This window comes from Bombina bombina, chromosome 7 (assembly GCF_027579735.1).
Source record: "Bombina bombina isolate aBomBom1 chromosome 7, aBomBom1.pri, whole genome shotgun sequence".
Classification (NCBI taxonomy): Eukaryota; Metazoa; Chordata; class Amphibia; order Anura; family Bombinatoridae; genus Bombina; species Bombina bombina.
The window spans coordinates 102,909,264-102,935,667 of NC_069505.1; the positions used below are offsets into that span (position 1 = coordinate 102,909,264).

The 26,404-nt window shown below is 36.3% G+C and overlaps 1 protein-coding gene across 1 annotated transcript in view; it reads left to right on the forward strand.

Moving 5' to 3' along the window:
• The window catches only part of TTC17 (tetratricopeptide repeat domain 17), a 327,287-nt gene that overhangs the window by 52,473 nt on the left and 248,410 nt on the right, over positions 1-26,404 (forward strand). The window contains exon 10 of the mRNA XM_053689293.1: positions 21,811-21,923. Within this exon, the coding sequence (XP_053545268.1) occupies positions 21,811-21,923 (113 nt within the window). The remainder of the gene's footprint in view (positions 1-21,810; positions 21,924-26,404) is intronic.

Below are 26,404 nucleotides of genomic sequence, written 5' to 3' on the forward strand. Positions count from 1 at the left end.
TAACATACACCATTACCTTAGTATATGTGACATGCCAGATAACATACACCATTACCTTAGTATATGTGACATGCCAGATATCATACACCATTACCTTAGTATATGTGACATGCCAGATATCATACACCATTTACCTTAGTATATGTGACATGCCAGATAACATCCACCATTACCTTAGTATATGTGACATGCAAGGATAACATACACCATTACCTTAGTATATGTGACATGCCAGATAACATACACCATTACCTTAGTATATGTGACATGCCAGATAACATACACCATTACCTTAGTATATGTGACATGCCAGATAACATACACCATTACCTTAGTATATGTGACATGCCAGATAACATACACCATTACCTTAGTATATGTGACATGCCAGATAACATACACCATTACCTTAGTATATGTGACATGCCAGATATCATACACCATTACCTTAGTATATGTGACATGCCAGATAACATACACCATTACCTTAGTATATGTGACATGCCAGATAACATACACCATTACCTTAGTATATGTGACATGCCAGATATCATACACCATTACCTTAGTATATGTGACATGCCAGATAACATACACCATTAACTTAGTATATGTGACATGCCAGATAACATACACCATTACCTTAGTATATGTGACATGCCAGATATCATACACCATTACCTTAGTATATGTGACATGCCAGATAACATACACCATTACCTTAGTATATGTGACATGCCAGATAACATACACCATTACCTTAGTATATGTGACATGCCAGATAACATACACCATTACCTTAGTATATGTGACATGCCAGATAACATACACCATTACCTTAGTATATGTGACATGCCAGATATCATACACCATTACCTTAGTATATGTGACATGCCAGATATCATACACCATTACCTTAGTATATGTGACATGCCAGATAACATACACCATTACCTTAGTATATGTGACATGCCAGATATCATACACCATTACCTTAGTATATGTGACATGCCAGATAACATACACCATTACCTTAGTATATGTGACATGCCAGATAACATACACCATTACCTTAGTATATGTGACATGCCAGATAACATACACCATTACCTTAGTATATGTGACATGCCAGATATCATACACCATTAACTTAGTATATGTGACATGCCAGATAACATACACCATTACCTTAGTATATGTGACATGCCAGATATCATACACCATTACCTTAGTATATGTGACATGCCAGATAACATACACCATTACCTTAGTATATGTGACATGCCAGATAACATACACCATTACCTTAGTATATGTGACATGCCAGATAACATACACCATTACCTTAGTATATGTGACATGCCAGATAACATACACCATTACCTTAGTATATGTGACATGCCAGATATCATACACCATTACCTTAGTATATGTGACATGCCAGATAACATACACCATTACCTTAGTATATGTGACATGCCAGATAACATACACCATTACCTTAGTATATGTGACATGCCAGATAACATACACCATTACCTTAGTATATGTGACATGCCAGATAACATACACCATTAACTTAGTATATGTGACATGCCAGATAACATACACCATTACCTTAGTATATGTGACATGCCAGATAACATACACCATTACCTTAGTATATGTGACATGCCAGATAACATACACCATTACCTTAGTATATGTGATGCCAGATAACATACACCATTACCTTAGTATATGTGACATGCCAGATAACATACACCATTACCTTAGTATATGTGACATGCCAGATAACATACACCATTACCTTAGTATATGTGACATGCCAGATAACATACACCATTACCTTAGTATATGTGACATGCCAGATAACATACACCATTACCTTAGTATATGTGACATGCCAGATAACATACACCATTACCTTAGTATATGTGACATGCCAGATAACATACACCATTACCTTAGTATATGTGACATGCCAGATAACATACACCATTACCTTAGTATATGTGACATGCCAGATATCATACACCATTACCTTAGTATATGTGACATGCCAGATATCATACACCATTACCTTAGTATATGTGACATGCCAGATAACATACACCATTACCTTAGTATATGTGACATGCCAGATAACATACACCATTACCTTAGTATATGTGACATGCCAGATAACATACACCATTACCTTAGTATATGTGACATGCTAGATATCATACACCATTACCTTAGTATATGTGACATGCCAGATAACATACACCATTACCTTAGTATATGTGACATGCCAGATATCATACACCATTACCTTAGTATATGTGACATGCCAGATATCATACACCATTACCTTAGTATATGTGACATGCCAGATATCATACACCATTACCTTAGTATATGTGACATGCCAGATAACATACACCATTACCTTAGTATATGTGACATGCCAGATAACATACACCATTAACTTAGTATATGTGACATGCCAGATAACATACACCATTACCTTAGTATATGTGACATGCCAGATATCATACACCATTACCTTAGTATATGTGACATGCCAGATATCATACACCATTACCTTAGTATATGTGACATGCCAGATAACATACACCATTACCTTAGTATATGTGACATGCCAGATATCATACACCATTACCTTAGTATATGTGACATGCCAGATAACATACACCATTACCTTAGTATATGTGACATGCCAGATAACATACACCATTACCTTAGTATATGTGACATGCCAGATATCATACACCATTACCTTAGTATATGTGACATGCCAGATATCATACACCATTACCTTAGTATATGTGACATGCCAGATATCATACACCATTACCTTAGTATATGTGACATGCCAGATATCATACACCATTACCTTAGTATATGTGACATGCCAGATATCATACACCATTACCTTAGTATATGTGACATGCCAGATATCATACACCATTACCTTAGTATATGTGACATGCCAGATATCATACACCATTACCTTAGTATATGTGACATGCCAGATATCATACACCATTACCTTAGTATATGTGACATGCCAGATAACATACACCATTACCTTAGTATATGTGACATGCCAGATAACATACACCATTAACTTAGTATATGTGACATGCCAGATAACATACACCATTAACTTAGTATATGTGACATGCCAGATATCATACACCATTACCTTAGTATATGTGACATGCCAGATATCATACACCATTACCTTAGTATATGTGACATGCCAGATAACATACACCATTACCTTAGTATATGTGACATGCCAGATATCATACACCATTACCTTAGTATATGTGACATGCCAGATAACATACACCATTACCTTAGTATATGTGACATGCTAGATATCATACACCATTAACTTAGTATATGTGACATGCCAGATAACATACACCATTACCTTAGTATATGTGACATGCCAGATATCATACACCATTACCTTAGTATATGTGACATGCCAGATATCATACACCATTACCTTAGTATATGTGACATGCCAGATAACATACACCATTACCTTAGTATATGTGACATGCCAGATAACATACACCATTACCTTAGTATATGTGACATGCCAGATATCATACACCATTACCTTAGTATATGTGACATGCCAGATAACATACACCATTACCTTAGTATATGTGACATGCCAGATATCATACACCATTACCTTAGTATATGTGACATGCCAGATAACATACACCATTACCTTAGTATATGTGACATGCCAGATATCATACACCATTACCTTAGTATATGTGACATGCCAGATATCATACACCATTACCTTAGTATATGTGACATGCCAGATAACATACACCATTACCTTAGTATATGTGACATGCCAGATATCATACACCATTACCTTAGTATATGTGACATGCCAGATATCATACACCATTACCTTAGTATATGTGACATGCCAGATATCATACACCTTTACCTTAGTATATGTGACATGCCAGATATCATACACCATTACCTTAGTATATGTGACATGCCAGATATCATACACCATTACCTTAGTATATGTGACATGCCAGATATCATACACCATTACCTTAGTATATGTGACATGCCAGATATCATACACCATTACCTTAGTATATGTGACATGCCAGATATCATACACCATTACCTTAGTATATGTGACATGCCAGATAACATACACCATTACCTTAGTATATGTGACATGCTAGATAACATACACCATTACCTTAGTATATGTGACATGCCAGATATCATACACCATTACCTTAGTATATGTGACATGCCAGATATCATACACCATTACCTTAGTATATGTGACATGCCAGATATCATACACCATTACCTTAGTATATGTGACATGCTAGATAACATACACCATTACCTTAGTATATGTGACATGCCAGATATCATACACCATTACCTTAGTATATGTGACATGCCAGATATCATACACCATTACCTTAGTATATGTGACATGCCAGATATCATACACCATTACCTTAGTATATGTGACATGCCAGATAACATACACCATTACCTTAGTATATGTGACATGCCAGATATCATACACCATTAACTTAGTATATGTGACATGCCAGATAACATACACCATTACCTTAGTATATGTGACATGCCAGATAACATACACCATTACCTTAGTATATGTGACATGCCAGATATCATACACCATTACCTTAGTATATGTGACATGCCAGATATCATACACCATTACCTTAGTATATGTGACATGCCAGATAACATACACCATTACCTTAGTATATGTGACATGCCAGATATCATACACCATTACCTTAGTATATGTGACATGCCAGATAACATACACCATTACCTTAGTATATGTGACATGCCAGATAACATACACCATTACCTTAGTATATGTGACATGCCAGATATCATACACCATTACCTTAGTATATGTGACATGCCAGATAACATACACCATTACCTTAGTATATGTGACATGCCAGATATCATACACCATTACCTTAGTATATGTGACATGCCAGATATCATACACCATTACCTTAGTATATGTGACATGCCAGATATCATACACCATTACCTTAGTATATGTGACATGCCAGATATCATACACCATTACCTTAGTATATGTGACATGCCAGATAACATACACCATTACCTTAGTATATGTGACATGCCAGATATCATACACCATTACCTTAGTATATGTGACATGCCAGATAACATACACCATTACCTTAGTATATGTGACATGCCAGATAACATACACCATTACCTTAGTATATGTGACATGCTAGATATCATACACCATTACCTTAGTATATGTGACATGCCAGATAACATACACCATTACCTTAGTATATGTGACATGCCAGATATCATACACCATTAACTTAGTATATGTGACATGCCAGATAACATACACCATTACCTTAGTATATGTGACATGCCAGATAACATACACCATTACCTTAGTATATGTGACATGCCAGATAACATACACCATTACCTTAGTATATGTGACATGCCAGATAACATACACCATTACCTTAGTATATGTGACATGCCAGATAACATACACCATTACCTTAGTATATGTGACATGCCAGATATCATACACCATTACCTTAGTATATGTGACATGCCAGATATCATACACCATTACCTTAGTATATGTGACATGCCAGATAACATACACCATTACCTTAGTATATGTGACATGCCAGATATCATACACCATTACCTTAGTATATGTGACATGCCAGATATCATACACCTTTACCTTAGTATATGTGACATGCCAGATAACATACACCATTACCTTAGTATATGTGACATGCCAGATAACATACACCATTACCTTAGTATATGTGACATGCCAGATATCATACACCATTACCTTAGTATATGTGACATGCCAGATATCATACACCTTTACCTTAGTATATGTGACATGCCAGATATCATACACCATTACCTTAGTATATGTGACATGCCAGATAACATACACCATTACCTTAGTATATGTGACATGCCAGATAACATACACCATTACCTTAGTATATGTGACATGCCAGATATCATACACCATTACCTTAGTATATGTGACATGCCAGATAACATACACCATTACCTTAGTATATGTGACATGCCAGATAACATACACCATTACCTTAGTATATGTGACATGCCAGATATCATACACCATTACCTTAGTATATGTGACATGCCAGATAACATACACCATTACCTTAGTATATGTGACATGCCAGATATCATACACCATTACCTTAGTATATGTGACATGCCAGATATCATACACCATTACCTTAGTATATGTGACATGCCAGATAACATACACCATTACCTTAGTATATGTGACATGCCAGATAACATACACCATTACCTTAGTATATGTGACATGCCAGATATCATACACCATTACCTTAGTATATGTGACATGCCAGATATCATACACCATTACCTTAGTATATGTGACATGCCAGATAACATACACAATTAACTTAGTATATGTGACATGCCAGATATCATACACCATTACCTTAGTATATGTGACATGCCAGATATCATACACCATTACCTTAGTATATGTGACATGCCAGATAACATACACCATTACCTTAGTATATGTGACATGCCAGATAACATACACCATTACCTTAGTATATGTGACATGCCAGATAACATACACCATTACCTTAGTATATGTGACATGCCAGATAACATACACCATTACCTTAGTATATGTGACATGCCAGATAACATACACCATTACCTTAGTATATGTGACATGCCAGATATCATACACCATTACCTTAGTATATGTGACATGCCAGATATCATACACCATTACCTTAGTATATGTGACATGCCAGATATCATACACCATTACCTTAGTATATGTGACATGCCAGATAACATACACCATTACCTTAGTATATGTGACATGCCAGATATCATACACCATTACCTTAGTATATGTGACATGCCAGATATCATACACCATTACCTTAGTATATGTGACATGCCAGATATCATACACCATTACCTTAGTATATGTGACATGCCAGATATCATACACCATTACCTTAGTATATGTGACATGCCAGATATCATACACCATTACCTTAGTATATGTGACATGCCAGATATCATACACCATTACCTTAGTATATGTGACATGCCAGATAACATACACCTTTACCTTAGTATATGTGACATGCCAGATAACATACACCATTACCTTAGTATATGTGACATGCCAGATATCATACACCATTACCTTAGTATATGTGACATGCCAGATATCATACACCATTACCTTAGTATATGTGACATGCCAGATATCATACACCATTACCTTAGTATATGTGACATGCCAGATAACATACACCATTACCTTAGTATATGTGACATGCCAGATATCATACACCATTACCTTAGTATATGTGACATGCCAGATATCATACACCATTACCTTAGTATATGTGACATGCCAGATATCATACACCATTACCTTAGTATATGTGACATGCCAGATAACATACACCATTACCTTAGTATATGTGACATGCCAGATAACATACACCATTACCTTAGTATATGTGACATGCCAGATATCATACACCATTACCTTAGTATATGTGACATGCCAGATATCATACACCATTACCTTAGTATATGTGACATGCCAGATAACATACACCATTACCTTAGTATATGTGACATGCCAGATAACATACACCATTACCTTAGTATATGTGACATGCCAGATAACATACACCATTACCTTAGTATATGTGACATGCCAGATATCATACACCATTACCTTAGTATATGTGACATGCCAGATAACATACACCATTACCTTAGTATATGTGACATGCCAGATATCATACACCATTACCTTAGTATATGTGACATGCCAGATAACATACACCATTACCTTAGTATATGTGACATGCCAGATATCATACACCATTACCTTAGTATATGTGACATGCCAGATATCATACACCATTACCTTAGTATATGTGACATGCCAGATAACATACACCATTACCTTAGTATATGTGACATGCCAGATAACATACACCATTACCTTAGTATATGTGACATGCCAGATATCATACACCATTACCTTAGTATATGTGACATGCCAGATAACATACACCATTACCTTAGTATATGTGACATGCCAGATAACATACACCATTACCTTAGTATATGTGACATGCCAGATATCATACACCATTACCTTAGTATATGTGACATGCCAGATATCATACACCATTACCTTAGTATATGTGACATGCCAGATAACATACACCATTACCTTAGTATATGTGACATGCCAGATAACATACACCATTACCTTAGTATATGTGACATGCCAGATAACATACACCATTACCTTAGTATATGTGACATGCCAGATAACATACACCATTACCTTAGTATATGTGACATGCCAGATATCATACACCATTACCTTAGTATATGTGACATGCCAGATATCATACACCATTACCTTAGTATATGTGACATGCCAGATAACATACACCATTACCTTAGTATATGTGACATGCCAGATAACATACACCATTACCTTAGTATATGTGACATGCCAGATATCATACACCATTACCTTAGTATATGTGACATGCCAGATATCATACACCATTACCTTAGTATATGTGACATGCCAGATATCATACACCATTACCTTAGTATATGTGACATGCCAGATAACATACACCATTACCTTAGTATATGTGACATGCCAGATATCATACACCATTACCTTAGTATATGTGACATGCCAGATATCATACACCATTACCTTAGTATATGTGACATGCCAGATATCATACACCTTTACCTTAGTATATGTGACATGCCAGATAACATACACCATTACCTTAGTATATGTGACATGCCAGATATCATACACCATTACCTTAGTATATGTGACATGCCAGATAACATACACCATTACCTTAGTATATGTGACATGCCAGATAACATACACCATTACCTTAGTATATGTGACATGCCAGATATCATACACCATTACCTTAGTATATGTGACATGCCAGATATCATACACCATTACCTTAGTATATGTGACATGCCAGATAACATACACCATTACCTTAGTATATGTGACATGCCAGATATCATACACCATTACCTTAGTATATGTGACATGCCAGATAACATACACCATTACCTTAGTATATGTGACATGCCAGATAACATACACCATTACCTTAGTATATGTGACATGCCAGATATCATACACCATTACCTTAGTATATGTGACATGCCAGATATCATACACCATTACCTTAGTATATGTGACATGCCAGATATCATACACCATTACCTTAGTATATGTGACATGCCAGATATCATACACCATTACCTTAGTATATGTGACATGCCAGATATCATACACCATTACCTTAGTATATGTGACATGCCAGATAACATACACCATTACCTTAGTATATGTGACATGCCAGATATCATACACCATTACCTTAGTATATGTGACATGCCAGATATCATACACCATTACCTTAGTATATGTGACATGCCAGATATCATACACCATTACCTTAGTATATGTGACATGCCAGATATCATACACCATTACCTTAGTATATGTGACATGCCAGATAACATACACCATTACCTTAGTATATGTGACATGCTAGATAACATACACCATTACCTTAGTATATGTGACATGCCAGATATCATACACCATTACCTTAGTATATGTGACATGCCAGATATCATACACCATTACCTTAGTATATGTGACATGCCAGATATCATACACCATTACCTTAGTATATGTGACATGCCAGATATCATACACCATTACCTTAGTATATGTGACATGCCAGATATCATACACCATTACCTTAGTATATGTGACATGCCAGATATCATACACCATTACCTTAGTATATGTGACATGCCAGATATCATACACCATTACCTTAGTATATGTGACATGCCAGATATCATACACCATTACCTTAGTATATGTGACATGCCAGATATCATACACCATTACCTTAGTATATGTGACATGCCAGATATCATACACCATTACCTTAGTATATGTGACATGCCAGATATCATACACCATTACCTTAGTATATGTGACATGCCAGATATCATACACCATTACCTTAGTATATGTGACATGCCAGATATCATACACCATTACCTTAGTATATGTGACATGCCAGATATCATACACCATTACCTTAGTATATGTGACATGCCAGATATCATACACCATTACCTTAGTATATGTGACATGCCAGATAACATACACCATTAACTTAGTATATGTGACATGCCAGATATCATACACCATTACCTTAGTATATGTGACATGCCAGATATCATACACCATTACCTTAGTATATGTGACATGCCAGATAACATACACCATTACCTTAGTATATGTGACATGCCAGATATCATACACCATTACCTTAGTATATGTGACATGCTAGATATCATACACCATTACCTTAGTATATGTGACATGCCAGATAACATACACCATTACCTTAGTATATGTGACATGCCAGATATCATACACCATTACCTTAGTATATGTGACATGCCAGATATCATACACCATTACCTTAGTATATGTGACATGCCAGATATCATACACCATTACCTTAGTATATGTGACATGCCAGATATCATACACCATTACCTTAGTATATGTGACATGCCAGATAACATACACCATTACCTTAGTATATGTGACATGCCAGATATCATACACCATTACCTTAGTATATGTGACATGCCAGATATCATACACCATTACCTTAGTATATGTGACATGCCAGATATCATACACCATTACCTTAGTATATGTGACATGCCAGATATCATACACCATTACCTTAGTATATGTGACATGCCAGATATCATACACCATTACCTTAGTATATGTGACATGCCAGATAACATACACCATTACCTTAGTATATGTGACATGCCAGATAACATACACCATTACCTTAGTATATGTGACATGCCAGATATCATACACCATTACCTTAGTATATGTGACATGCCAGATATCATACACCATTACCTTAGTATATGTGACATGCCAGATAACATACACCATTACCTTAGTATATGTGACATGCCAGATATCATACACCATTACCTTAGTATATGTGACATGCCAGATATCATACACCATTACCTTAGTATATGTGACATGCCAGATATCATACACCATTACCTTAGTATATGTGACATGCCAGATAACATACACCATTACCTTAGTATATGTGACATGCCAGATAACATACACCATTAACTTAGTATATGTGACATGCCAGATAACATACACAATTAACTTAGTATATGTGACATGCCAGATAACATACACCATTACCTTAGTATATGTGACATGCCAGATAACATACACCATTACCTTAGTATATGTGACATGCCAGATATCATACACCATTACCTTAGTATATGTGACATGCCAGATAACATACACCATTACCTTAGTATATGTGACATGCCAGATATCATACACCATTACCTTAGTATATGTGACATGCCAGATATCATACACCATTACCTTAGTATATGTGACATGCCAGATAACATACACCATTACCTTAGTATATGTGACATGCCAGATAACATACACCATTACCTTAGTATATGTGACATGCCAGATAACATACACCATTACCTTAGTATATGTGACATGCCAGATATCATACACCATTACCTTAGTATATGTGACATGCCAGATATCATACACCATTACCTTAGTATATGTGACATGCCAGATAACATACACCATTACCTTAGTATATGTGACATGCCAGATAACATACACCATTACCTTAGTATATGTGACATGCCAGATATCATACACCATTACCTTAGTATATGTGACATGCCAGATATCATACACCATTACCTTAGTATATGTGACATGCCAGATATCATACACCATTACCTTAGTATATGTGACATGCCAGATATCATACACCATTACCTTAGTATATGTGACATGCCAGATAACATACACCATTACCTTAGTATATGTGACATGCCAGATAACATACACCATTACCTTAGTATATGTGACATGCCAGATATCATACACCATTACCTTAGTATATGTGACATGCCAGATAACATACACCATTACCTTAGTATATGTGACATGCCAGATAACATACACCATTACCTTAGTATATGTGACATGCTAGATAACATACACCATTACCTTAGTATATGTGACATGCCAGATAACATACACCATTACCTTAGTATATGTGACATGCCAGATATCATACACCATTACCTTAGTATATGTGACATGCCAGATATCATACACCTTTACCTTAGTATATGTGACATGCCAGATAACATACACCATTACCTTAGTATATGTGACATGCCAGATAACATACACCATTACCTTAGTATATGTGACATGCCAGATAACATACACCATTACCTTAGTATATGTGACATGCCAGATATCATACACCATTACCTTAGTATATGTGACATGCCAGATATCATACACCATTACCTTAGTATATGTGACATGCCAGATATCATACACCATTACCTTAGTATATGTGACATGCCAGATATCATACACCATTACCTTAGTATATGTGACATGCCAGATAACATACACCATTACCTTAGTATATGTGACATGCCAGATAACATACACCATTACCTTAGTATATGTGACATGCCAGATAACATACACCATTACCTTAGTATATGTGACATGCCAGATAACATACACCATTACCTTAGTATATGTGACATGCCAGATATCATACACCATTACCTTAGTATATGTGACATGCCAGATAACATACACCATTACCTTAGTATATGTGACATGCCAGATATCATACACCATTACCTTAGTATATGTGACATGCTAGATATCATACACCATTACCTTAGTATATGTGACATGCCAGATAACATACACCATTACCTTAGTATATGTGACATGCCAGATATCATACACCATTACCTTAGTATATGTGACATGCCAGATATCATACACCATTACCTTAGTATATGTGACATGCCAGATATCATACACCATTACCTTAGTATATGTGACATGCCAGATAACATACACCATTACCTTAGTATATGTGACATGCCAGATAACATACACCATTACCTTAGTATATGTGACATGCCAGATAACATACACCATTACCTTAGTATATGTGACATGCCAGATATCATACACCATTACCTTAGTATATGTGACATGCCAGATATCATACACCATTACCTTAGTATATGTGACATGCCAGATATCATACACCATTACCTTAGTATATGTGACATGCCAGATAACATACACCATTACCTTAGTATATGTGACATGCCAGATAACATACACCATTACCTTAGTATATGTGACATGCCAGATATCATACACCATTACCTTAGTATATGTGACATGCCAGATAACATACACCATTACCTTAGTATATGTGACATGCCAGATAACATACACCATTACCTTAGTATATGTGACATGCCAGATATCATACACCATTACCTTAGTATATGTGACATGCCAGATAACATACACCATTACCTTAGTATATGTGACATGCCAGATAACATACACCATTACCTTAGTATATGTGACATGCCAGATATCATACACCATTACCTTAGTATATGTGACATGCCAGATATCATACACCATTACCTTAGTATATGTGACATGCCAGATATCATACACCATTACCTTAGTATATGTGACATGCCAGATATCATACACCATTACCTTAGTATATGTGACATGCCAGATATCATACACCATTACCTTAGTATATGTGACATGCCAGATATCATACACCATTACCTTAGTATATGTGACATGCCAGATATCATACACCTTTACCTTAGTATATGTGACATGCCAGATATCATACACCATTACCTTAGTATATGTGACATGCCAGATAACATACACCATTACCTTAGTATATGTGACATGCCAGATATCATACACCATTACCTTAGTATATGTGACATGCCAGATATCATACACCATTACCTTAGTATATGTGACATGCCAGATAACATACACCATTACCTTAGTATATGTGACATGCCAGATATCATACACCATTACCTTAGTATATGTGACATGCCAGATATCATACACCATTACCTTAGTATATGTGACATGCCAGATAACATACACCATTACCTTAGTATATGTGACATGCCAGATATCATACACCATTACCTTAGTATATGTGACATGCTAGATATCATACACCATTACCTTAGTATATGTGACATGCCAGATATCATACACCATTACCTTAGTATATGTGACATGCCAGATATCATACACCATTACCTTAGTATATGTGACATGCCAGATATCATACACCATTACCTTAGTATATGTGACATGCCAGATATCATACACCATTACCTTAGTATATGTGACATGCCAGATATCATACACCTTTACCTTAGTATATGTGACATGCCAGATATCATACACCTTTACCTTAGTATATGTGACATGCCAGATAACATACACCATTACCTTAGTATATGTGACATGCCAGATATCATACACCATTACCTTAGTATATGTGACATGCCAGATATCATACACCATTACCTTAGTATATGTGACATGCCAGATATCATACACCATTACCTTAGTATATGTGACATGCCAGATATCATACACCTTTACCTTAGTATATGTGACATGCCAGATATCATACACCATTACCTTAGTATATGTGACATGCCAGATATCATACACCATTACCTTAGTATATGTGACATGCCAGATATCATACACCATTACCTTAGTATATGTGACATGCCAGATATCATACACCATTACCTTAGTATATGTGACATGCCAGATATCATACACCATTACCTTAGTATATGTGACATGCCAGATAACATACACCATTACCTTAGTATATGTGACATGCCAGATATCATACACCATTACCTTAGTATATGTGACATGCCAGATATCATACACCATTACCTTAGTATATGTGACATGCCAGATAACATACACCATTACCTTAGTATATGTGACATGCCAGATAACATACACCATTACCTTAGTATATGTGACATGCCAGATATCATACACCATTACCTTAGTATATGTGACATGCCAGATATCATACACCATTACCTTAGTATATGTGACATGCCAGATAACATACACCATTACCTTAGTATATGTGACATGCCAGATATCATACACCATTACCTTAGTATATGTGACATGCCAGATATCATACACCATTACCTTAGTATATGTGACATGCCAGATATCATACACCATTACCTTAGTATATGTGACATGCCAGATAACATACACCATTACCTTAGTATATGTGACATGCCAGATATCATACACCATTAACTTAGTATATGTGACATGCCAGATAACATACACCATTACCTTAGTATATGTGACATGCCAGATATCATACACCATTACCTTAGTATATGTGACATGCCAGATATCATACACCATTACCTTAGTATATGTGACATGCCAGATATCATACACCATTACCTTAGTATATGTGACATGCCAGATAACATACACCATTACCTTAGTATATGTGACATGCCAGATATCATACACCTTTACCTTAGTATATGTGACATGCCAGATAACATACACCATTACCTTAGTATATGTGACATGCCAGATATCATACACCATTACCTTAGTATATGTGACATGCCAGATAACATACACCATTACCTTAGTATATGTGACATGCCAGATATCATACACCATTAACTTAGTATATGTGACATGCCAGATAACATACACCATTACCTTAGTATATGTGACATGCCAGATATCATACACCATTACCTTAGTATATGTGACATGCCAGATATCATACACCATTACCTTAGTATATGTGACATGCCAGATAACATACACCATTACCTTAGTATATGTGACATGCCAGATAACATACACCATTACCTTAGTATATGTGACATGCCAGATATCATACACCATTACCTTAGTATATGTGACATGCCAGATAACATACACCATTACCTTAGTATATGTGACATGCCAGATAACATACACCATTACCTTAGTATATGTGACATGCCAGATATCATACACCATTACCTTAGTATATGTGACATGCCAGATATCATACACCATTACCTTAGTATATGTGACATGCCAGATATCATACACCATTACCTTAGTATATGTGACATGCCAGATATCATACACCATTACCTTAGTATATGTGACATGCCAGATAACATACACCATTACCTTAGTATATGTGACATGCCAGATATCATACACCATTACCTTAGTATATGTGACATGCCAGATATCATACACCATTACCTTAGTATATGTGACATGCCAGATAACATACACCATTACCTTAGTATATGTGACATGCCAGATATCATACACCATTACCTTAGTATATGTGACATGCCAGATAACATACACCATTACCTTAGTATATGTGACATGCCAGATAACATACACCATTACCTTAGTATATGTGACATGCCAGATATCATACACCATTAACTTAGTATATGTGACATGCCAGATAACATACACCATTACCTTAGTATATGTGACATGCCAGATATCATACACCATTACCTTAGTATATGTGACATGCCAGATATCATACACCATTAACTTAGTATATGTGACATGCCAGATAACATACACCATTACCTTAGTATATGTGACATGCCAGATATCATACACCATTACCTTAGTATATGTGACATGCCAGATATCATACACCATTACCTTAGTATATGTGACATGCCAGATATCATACACCATTACCTTAGTATATGTGACATGCCAGATATCATACACCATTACCTTAGTATATGTGACATGCCAGATATCATACACCATTACCTTAGTATATGTGACATGCCAGATATCATACACCATTACCTTAGTATATGTGACATGCCAGATATCATACACCATTACCTTAGTATATGTGACATGCCAGATATCATACACCATTACCTTAGTATATGTGACATGCCAGATATCATACACCATTACCTTAGTATATGTGACATGCCAGATATCATACACCATTACCTTAGTATATGTGACATGCCAGATATCATACACCATTACCTTAGTATATGTGACATGCCAGATATCATACACCATTACCTTAGTATATGTGACATGCCAGATATCATACACCATTACCTTAGTATATGTGACATGCCAGATATCATACACCATTACCTTAGTATATGTGACATGCCAGATATCATACACCATTACCTTAGTATATGTGACATGCCAGATAACATACACCATTACCTTAGTATATGTGACATGCCAGATATCATACACCATTACCTTAGTATATGTGACATGCCAGATATCATACACCATTACCTTAGTATATGTGACATGCCAGATAACATACACCATTACCTTAGTATATGTGACATGCCAGATATCATACACCATTAACTTAGTATATGTGACATGCCAGATATCATACACCATTACCTTAGTATATGTGACATGCTAGATATTATACACCATTACCTTAGTATATGTGACATGCCAGATATCATACACCATTACCTTAGTATATGTGACATGCCAGATAACATACACCATTACCTTAGTATATGTGACATGCCAGATATCATACACCATTACCTTAGTATATGTGACATGCCAGATATCATACACCATTACCTTAGTATATGTGACATGCCAGATATCATACACCATTAACTTAGTATATGTGACATGCCAGATAACATACACCATTACCTTAGTATATGTGACATGCCAGATATCATACACCATTACCTTAGTATATGTGACATGCCAGATATCATACACCATTACCTTAGTATATGTGACATGCCAGATATCATACACCATTACCTTAGTATATGTGACATGCCAGATATCATACACCATTACCTTAGTATATGTGACATGCCAGATATCATACACCATTACCTTAGTATATGTGACATGCCAGATATCATACACCATTACCTTAGTATATGTGACATGCCAGATAACATACACCATTACCTTAGTATATGTGACATGCCAGATATCATACACCATTACCTTAGTATATGTGACATGCCAGATAACATACACCATTACCTTAGTATATGTGACATGCCAGATAACATACACCATTACCTTAGTATATGTGACATGCCAGATAACATACACCATTACCTTAGTATATGTGACATGCCAGATATCATACACCATTACCTTAGTATATGTGACATGCCAGATATCATACACCATTACCTTAGTATATGTGACATGCCAGATATCATACACCATTACCTTAGTATATGTGACATGCCAGATAACATACACCATTACCTTAGTATATGTGACATGCCAGATAACATACACCATTACCTTAGTATATGTGACATGCCAGATAACATACACCATTACCTTAGTATATGTGACATGCCAGATAACATACACCATTACCTTAGTATATGTGACATGCCAGATAACATACACCATTACCTTAGTATATGTGACATGCCAGATAACATACACCATTACCTTAGTATATGTGACATGCCAGATATCATACACCATTACCTTAGTATATGTGACATGCCAGATATCATACACCATTACCTTAGTATATGTGACATGCCAGATATCATACACCATTACCTTAGTATATGTGACATGCCAGATATCATACACCATTACCTTAGTATATGTGACATGCCAGATATCATACACCATTACCTTAGTATATGTGACATGCCAGATAACATACACCATTACCTTAGTATATGTGACATGCTAGATATCATACACCATTACCTTAGTATATGTGACATGCCAGATATCATACACCATTACCTTAGTATATGTGACATGCCAGATATCATACACCATTACCTTAGTATATGTGACATGCCAGATATCATACACCATTACCTTAGTATATGTGACATGCCAGATATCATACACCATTACCTTAGTATATGTGACATGCCAGATAACATACACCATTACCTTAGTATATGTGACATGCCAGATATCATACACCATTACCTTAGTATATGTGACATGCCAGATAACATACACCATTACCTTAGTATATGTGACATGCCAGATATCATACACCATTACCTTAGTATATGTGACATGCCAGATATCATACACCATTACCTTAGTATATGTGACATGCCAGATATCATACACCATTACCTTAGTATATGTGACATGCCAGATAACATACACCATTACCTTAGTATATGTGACATGCTAGATATTATACACCATTACCTTAGTATATGTGACATGCCAGATAACATACACCATTACCTTAGTATATGTGACATGCTAGATATTATACACCATTACCTTAGTATATATGACATGCCAGATAACATACACCATTACCTTAGTATATGTGACATGCCAGATATCATACACCATTACCTTAGTATATGTGACATGCCAGATATCATACACCATTACCTTAGTATATGTGACATGCCAGATATCATACACCATTACCTTAGTATATGTGACATGCCAGATAACATACACCATTACCTTAGTATATGTGACATGCCAGATATCATACACCATTACCTTAGTATATGTGACATGCCAGATATCATACACCATTACCTTAGTATATGTGACATGCCAGATATCATACACCATTACCTTAGTATATGTGACATGCCAGATATCATACACCATTACCTTAGTATATGTGACATGCCAGATATCATACACCATTACCTTAGTATATGTGACATGCCAGATATCATACACCATTACCTTAGTATATGTGACATGCCAGATAACATACACCATTACCTTAGTATATGTGACATGCCAGATAACATACACCATTACCTTAGTATATGTGACATGCCAGATATCATACACCATTACCTTAGTATATGTGACATGCCAGATAACATACACCATTACCTTAGTATATGTGACATGCCAGATAACATACACCATTACCTTAGTATATGTGACATGCCAGATAACATACACCATTACCTTAGTATATGTGACATGCCAGATATCATACACCATTACCTTAGTATATGTGACATGCCAGATATCATACACCATTACCTTAGTATATGTGACATGCCAGATATCATACACCATTACCTTAGTATATGTGACATGCCAGATAACATACACCATTACCTTAGTATATGTGACATGCCAGATAACATACACCATTACCTTAGTATATGTGACATGCCAGATATCATACACCATTACCTTAGTATATGTGACATGCCAGATAACATACACCATTACCTTAGTATATGTGACATGCCAGATAACATACACCATTACCTTAGTATATGTGACATGCCAGATATCATACACCATTACCTTAGTATATGTGACATGCCAGATATCATACACCATTACCTTAGTATATGTGACATGCCAGATAACATACACCATTACCTTAGTATATGTGACATGCCAGATATCATACACCATTACCTTAGTATATGTGACATGCCAGATATCATACACCATTAACTTAGTATATGTGACATGCCAGATAACATACACCATTACCTTAGTATATGTGACATGCCAGATATCATACACCATTACCTTAGTATATGTGACATGCCAGATATCATACACCATTACCTTAGTATATGTGACATGCCAGATATCATACACCATTACCTTAGTATATGTGACATGCCAGATATCATACACCATTACCTTAGTATATGTGACATGCCAGATAACATACACCATTACCTTAGTATATGTGACATGCCAGATATCATACACCATTACCTTAGTATATGTGACATGCCAGATATCATACACCATTACCTTAGTATATGTGACATGCCAGATATCATACACCATTACCTTAGTATATGTGACATGCCAGATATCATACACATTACCTTAGTATATGTGACATGCCAGATATCATACACCATTACCTTAGTATATGTGACATGCCAGATATCATACACCATTACCTTAGTATATGTGACATGCCAGATATCATACACCATTACCTTAGTATATATGACATGCCAGATATCATACACCATTACCTTAGTATATGTGACATGCCAGATATCATACACCATTACCTTAGTATATGTCACATGCCAGATAACATACACCATTACCTTAGTATATGTGACATGCCAGATATCATACACCATTACCTTAGTATATGTGACATGCCAGATATCATACACCATTCCTTAGTATATGTGACATGCCAGATATCATACACCATTACCTTAGTATATGTGACATGCCAGATAACATACACCATTACCTTAGTATATGTGACATGCTAGATAACATACACCATTACCTTAGTATATGTGACATGCCAGATAACATACACCATTACCTTAGTATATGTGACATGCCAGATAACATACACCATTACCTTAGTATATGTGACATGCCAGATAACATACACCACATACACTTTGTATACATAATAATATTGACTGTGCTTTTGTAGTCACATAACCATAAGCACTGAATGATCTTATTTACCAGTTATGACGTTTCACATCATGTTCCTGTCTCTGCAGGTAACCATCAGATCTGCCGTATTAGCAGCCAGAAGCACAGCATGCACTGCCCCTGGGACCTGCCAGTTCGCTATCACAGAGGGGAAGTGTTTGAGAATGTAGAACAAGTGCTGGTAAGATTACTGTGTGTGTGTGTATTATGGCTACATATTCGGTGACAATATAAAGATTAAATGCAGCATTACAAGTAGTCACATTAGTGTTATATTAAGTATTAAATGCTAGACACTGGGAATACCTGCTGTGCCCCCCCATTCTCTTTTAAAGTGATGGTAAATAATTTATTCTCTCATTATGGCTAACGCTGTAATCCTATAACCTCAACCGCTTTAATATTTTCTCCAAATAAGTTTTATGTTCATTAAAAGAATAGTTTAAAAGCGCAAACCGGAGCATCGTTTTTTTGGCTCTTCCTCCACCCACTCTTGTATTCTGCCCAGCAGAGTGTTGTAAAGAGCAGTCCCGCCCACTCTATATGTCACAGTTGTCGCGGGCTCCTGAGGAGGAGTACATCAATGCACATGCTCATAATGATGTTGTCTATAGCTACAACGCTACACGCGAATAGGAATGCACACAAATAGCCGGAATCCGCACAGAGTATTCAAAGGTGATCAGATGATTACCCCAACTGGCGCAACACATGCATGCGCATAAATAACTTCGAGCCAGCTGGGCAGATTGTTGATTGACTGATGCTGCTAACGTCGGAGAACAAAATCTATAGTGGTAAGAGGACATTTGTAACGTTTGACAGCTAATTTCAATAGGCATAAATGACCACTTTAGTATAAAGAGATAGTGTATATATTCTTTATATTGTACTAATGAATTCTACAGAGTGAACTTACTGACTTTACTGTCACTGTAAATATTTTTTTCCACAACTAGACAACCAGGGACCATTGCTTTGTAATAAAATTAAACATTTGGAGAGTATAGGAGTGGAACGGCATATTACGCCTTAAAAATCTACTACTCTTCCTGTTGCTATAGGCAAAGTCCTAAAAATGCCCCTGTCTCACATATTTAGAATAAAACTTTAGAAAACCTTAACATTTGAAGTTAATAATAGCTAGGAAATAAAAAAAAAAAGGAAGAAAAATCTTAGTGATTGTTAACTTAACTAAATTATTGGATTTAAAACAGGGGCACGTTAATTGATTAACATTTTGAAAGGGACTTCATTTTTAAAATATTTACCACAGAGTTATAGTAAACATAACGCCGTTCCTCCACCCGCATCTCCTACCACCTTTAGCATATCGATGATGAATCCAGCTTCCTCCTATCGTTGTGTGCCCCATCTGGCGTCCAGCTCATGGGGCACACAACTATTGGAGGAAGCCAGATTTGTCATCATTCTGCTAAATACAGTATGAGATGTGGGCGGAGTAACGGATTTATGTTTACCATAACTCTGTGCTAAATATTTAAAAAATGAAGCGTCATTCAAAATGTTAATGAATTAAAGTGCCCCTGTTTTAAGATTACTTTTATATATTGGCCAGTAATTTAGTAAAGTTTACAGTCACTTTAAGAGAGCTATTGTAAAATCCAATACACATATTATGCATATGAAAGACCAGAATTCAAAGTTCTTTTTTTTTTTTCAGATAAAATTTGAAATGTAAATTTAAATTATCAGTATGATTTGTGTTCTTTCTAGCCATACTCACTGGCTAACAAATTCTACAGCTCTTTTGGTGAAGAGGGACAGACCTGACAAGACAAATCAATTGTCTGTTTTTTTTTTTATATATATATTTTTTTATATATATACAATGTGCTTTTTAATACAAATGACAAGGCAATGGCCAACCTATATAACTTGAAAAGCTTCAAATGTTGCTCCTTAACCCTCAACAGGGCCACATGGTACTTTGATTCTTTATATTATTCTATAAATTAAGTTTTGAAGTGTCAGTCTGATGCAAACATTACATGGTCTAATCTGTTAGAATGTGTCAGTTTTTCCATTAGTGACCCTAGTTATAGGGATATGAAACCCAAATTTCTCCAACATAGGTGTGTCCGGTCCACGGCGTCATCCTTACTTGTGGGATATTCTCCTCCCCAACAGGAAATGGCAAAGAGCCCAGCAAAGCTGGCCATATAGTCCCTCCTAGGCTCCGCCTACCCCAGTCATTCTCTTTGCCGTTGCACAGGCAACATCTCCACGGAGATGGCTTAGAGTTTTTTGGTGTTTAAATGTAGTTTTTGTTCTTCAATCAAGAGTTTGTTATTTTAAAATAGTGCTGGTATGTACTATTTACTCTGAAACAGGAAAGAGATGAAGATTTCTGTTTGTAAGAGGAAAATGATTTTAGCAACCGTTACTAAAATCGATAGCTGTTTCCACACAGGACTGTTGAGATGAAGTAACTTCAGTTGGGGGAAACAGTGGAGCAGACTTTGCTGCTTGAGGCATGACACATTTCTAACAAGACTCGGTAATGCTGGAAGCTGTCATTTTCCCTATGGGAACCGGTAAGCCATTTTCTTAGTTTAAGTAAAAGAATAAAGGGCTTCATTAGGGCTTAAAAAACTGGTAGACATTTTTCTGGGCTAAAACGATTACTTTACTAAGTATATTTGGCAGATTATTACTTTTAATAGTTGTTAAATCTTGGGGATTGTTTTAATAAAAACGGCAGGCACTGTATTGGACACCTTTTTCACTGGGGGCCTTTTCTAGTCATAGACGGAGCCTCATTTTCGCGCCTCTAATGCGCAGTTGTTTTTGGAAAGCATGGCATGCAGATGCATGTGTGAGGAGCTAAGAACCACTGAAAAAGCTTATAGAAGGCATCATTTGGTATCGTATTCCCCTCTGGGCTTGGTTGGGTCTCAGCAAAGCAGATACCTGGGACTGTATAGGGGTTAAATGTAAAAACGGCTCCGGTTCCGTTATTTTAAGGGTTAAAGCTTTCAAATTTGGTGTGCAATACTTTTAAGGCTTTAAGTTACTGTGGAGAAATTTTGGTGAATTTTGAACAATTCCTTCATACTTTTTCACATATTCAGTAATAAAGTGTGTTCAGTTTAAAATTTAAAGGGACAGTAACGGTTTTATTGTAAAACGTTTTTTGTGCTTTGTTAACAAGTTTGAGCCTGTTTAACATGTCTGAACCATCAGATAACAATGTTCTATATGTATGAAAGCCAATGTGTCTCCCCATTTAAATATATGTGATATATTTGTGTCATAATGTCCAAACAAAGTAGGGATAATAATGCCATAGATATGATATTGCCCAAGATGATTCCTCTAATGAGGGGAGTAAGCATGGTACTGCATCATCCCCTTCTGTGTCTACACCAGTTTTGCCCACACAAGAGGCCCCTAGTACATCTAGTGCGCCAATACTTATTACCATACAACAATTAATGGCTGTAATGGATAATTCTATTGCATGCATTTTTTTCCAAAATGCCTACTTATCAGAGAAAGCGTGATTGCTCTGTTTTAAACACTGAAGGAGCAAAGAGGACGCTGATGATATCTTTAATGACATACCCTCACACCTATCTGAAGGGGCCAGGAGGTAGGTTTTGTCTGAGGGAGAAATTTCAGATTCAGGGAAAATTTCTCAACAAGCAGAACCTGATATTGTAACTTTTAAATTTAAATTACAACATCTCCACGCACTACTTAAGGAGGTATTATCTACTCTGGATGATTGTGACAATTTGGTCATTCCAGAGAAATTAGGTAAGATGGACAAGTTCCTAGAGGTTCCGGTGCCCCCCGATGTTTTTCCTATACCCAAGCGGGTGGCGGACATAGTAAATAAGGAGTGGGAAAGGCCCGGCATACCCTTTTGCCCTCCCCCTATATTTAAGAAATTATTTCCTATAGTCGACCCCAGAAAGGACTTATAGCATACAGTCCCCAAGGTCGAGGGGGCGGTTTCTACTCAAAACAATCGCACTTCTATTCCTATAGAAGATAGTTGTGCTTTCAAGATCCTATGGATTAAAGGTTAGAGGGTTTGCTTAAAAAGATGTTTGTTCAGCAAGGTTACCTTCTACAACCAATTTCATGCATTGTTCCTGTCACTACAGCTGCGTGTTTCTGGTTCGAAGAACTAGAAAAGTCGCTCAATAAAGAATCTTCGTACGAGGAGGTTTTGGACAGAGTTCAAGCTCTTAAATTGGCTAACTCTTTTTATTTTAGATGCCGCTTTGCAATTAGCTAGATTAGCGGCGAATAATTCAGGGTTTGCTATCGTGGCGCGCAGAGCGCTTTTGCTTAACATCCCTTTCAAGGGTAAAACACTGTTTGGCCCTGACTTGAAAGAGATTATTTCAGACATCACTGGGGGAAAGGGCCACGCCCTCCTCTGGATAGGTCTTTTAAGGCTAAAAATAAGCCAAATTTTCGTCCCTTTCGCAGAAACGGACCAGCCTCAAATTCTACACCCTCTAAGCAAGAGGGTAATACTTCTCAAACCAAGCCAGCCTGGAGGCCGATGCAAGGCTGGAACAAGGGTAAGCAGGCCAAGTCACCTGCCACTGCTACCAAAACAGCATGAAGTGTTGGCCCCCGATCTGGGAAGGATCTGGTGGGGGGCAGACTTTCTCTCTTTGC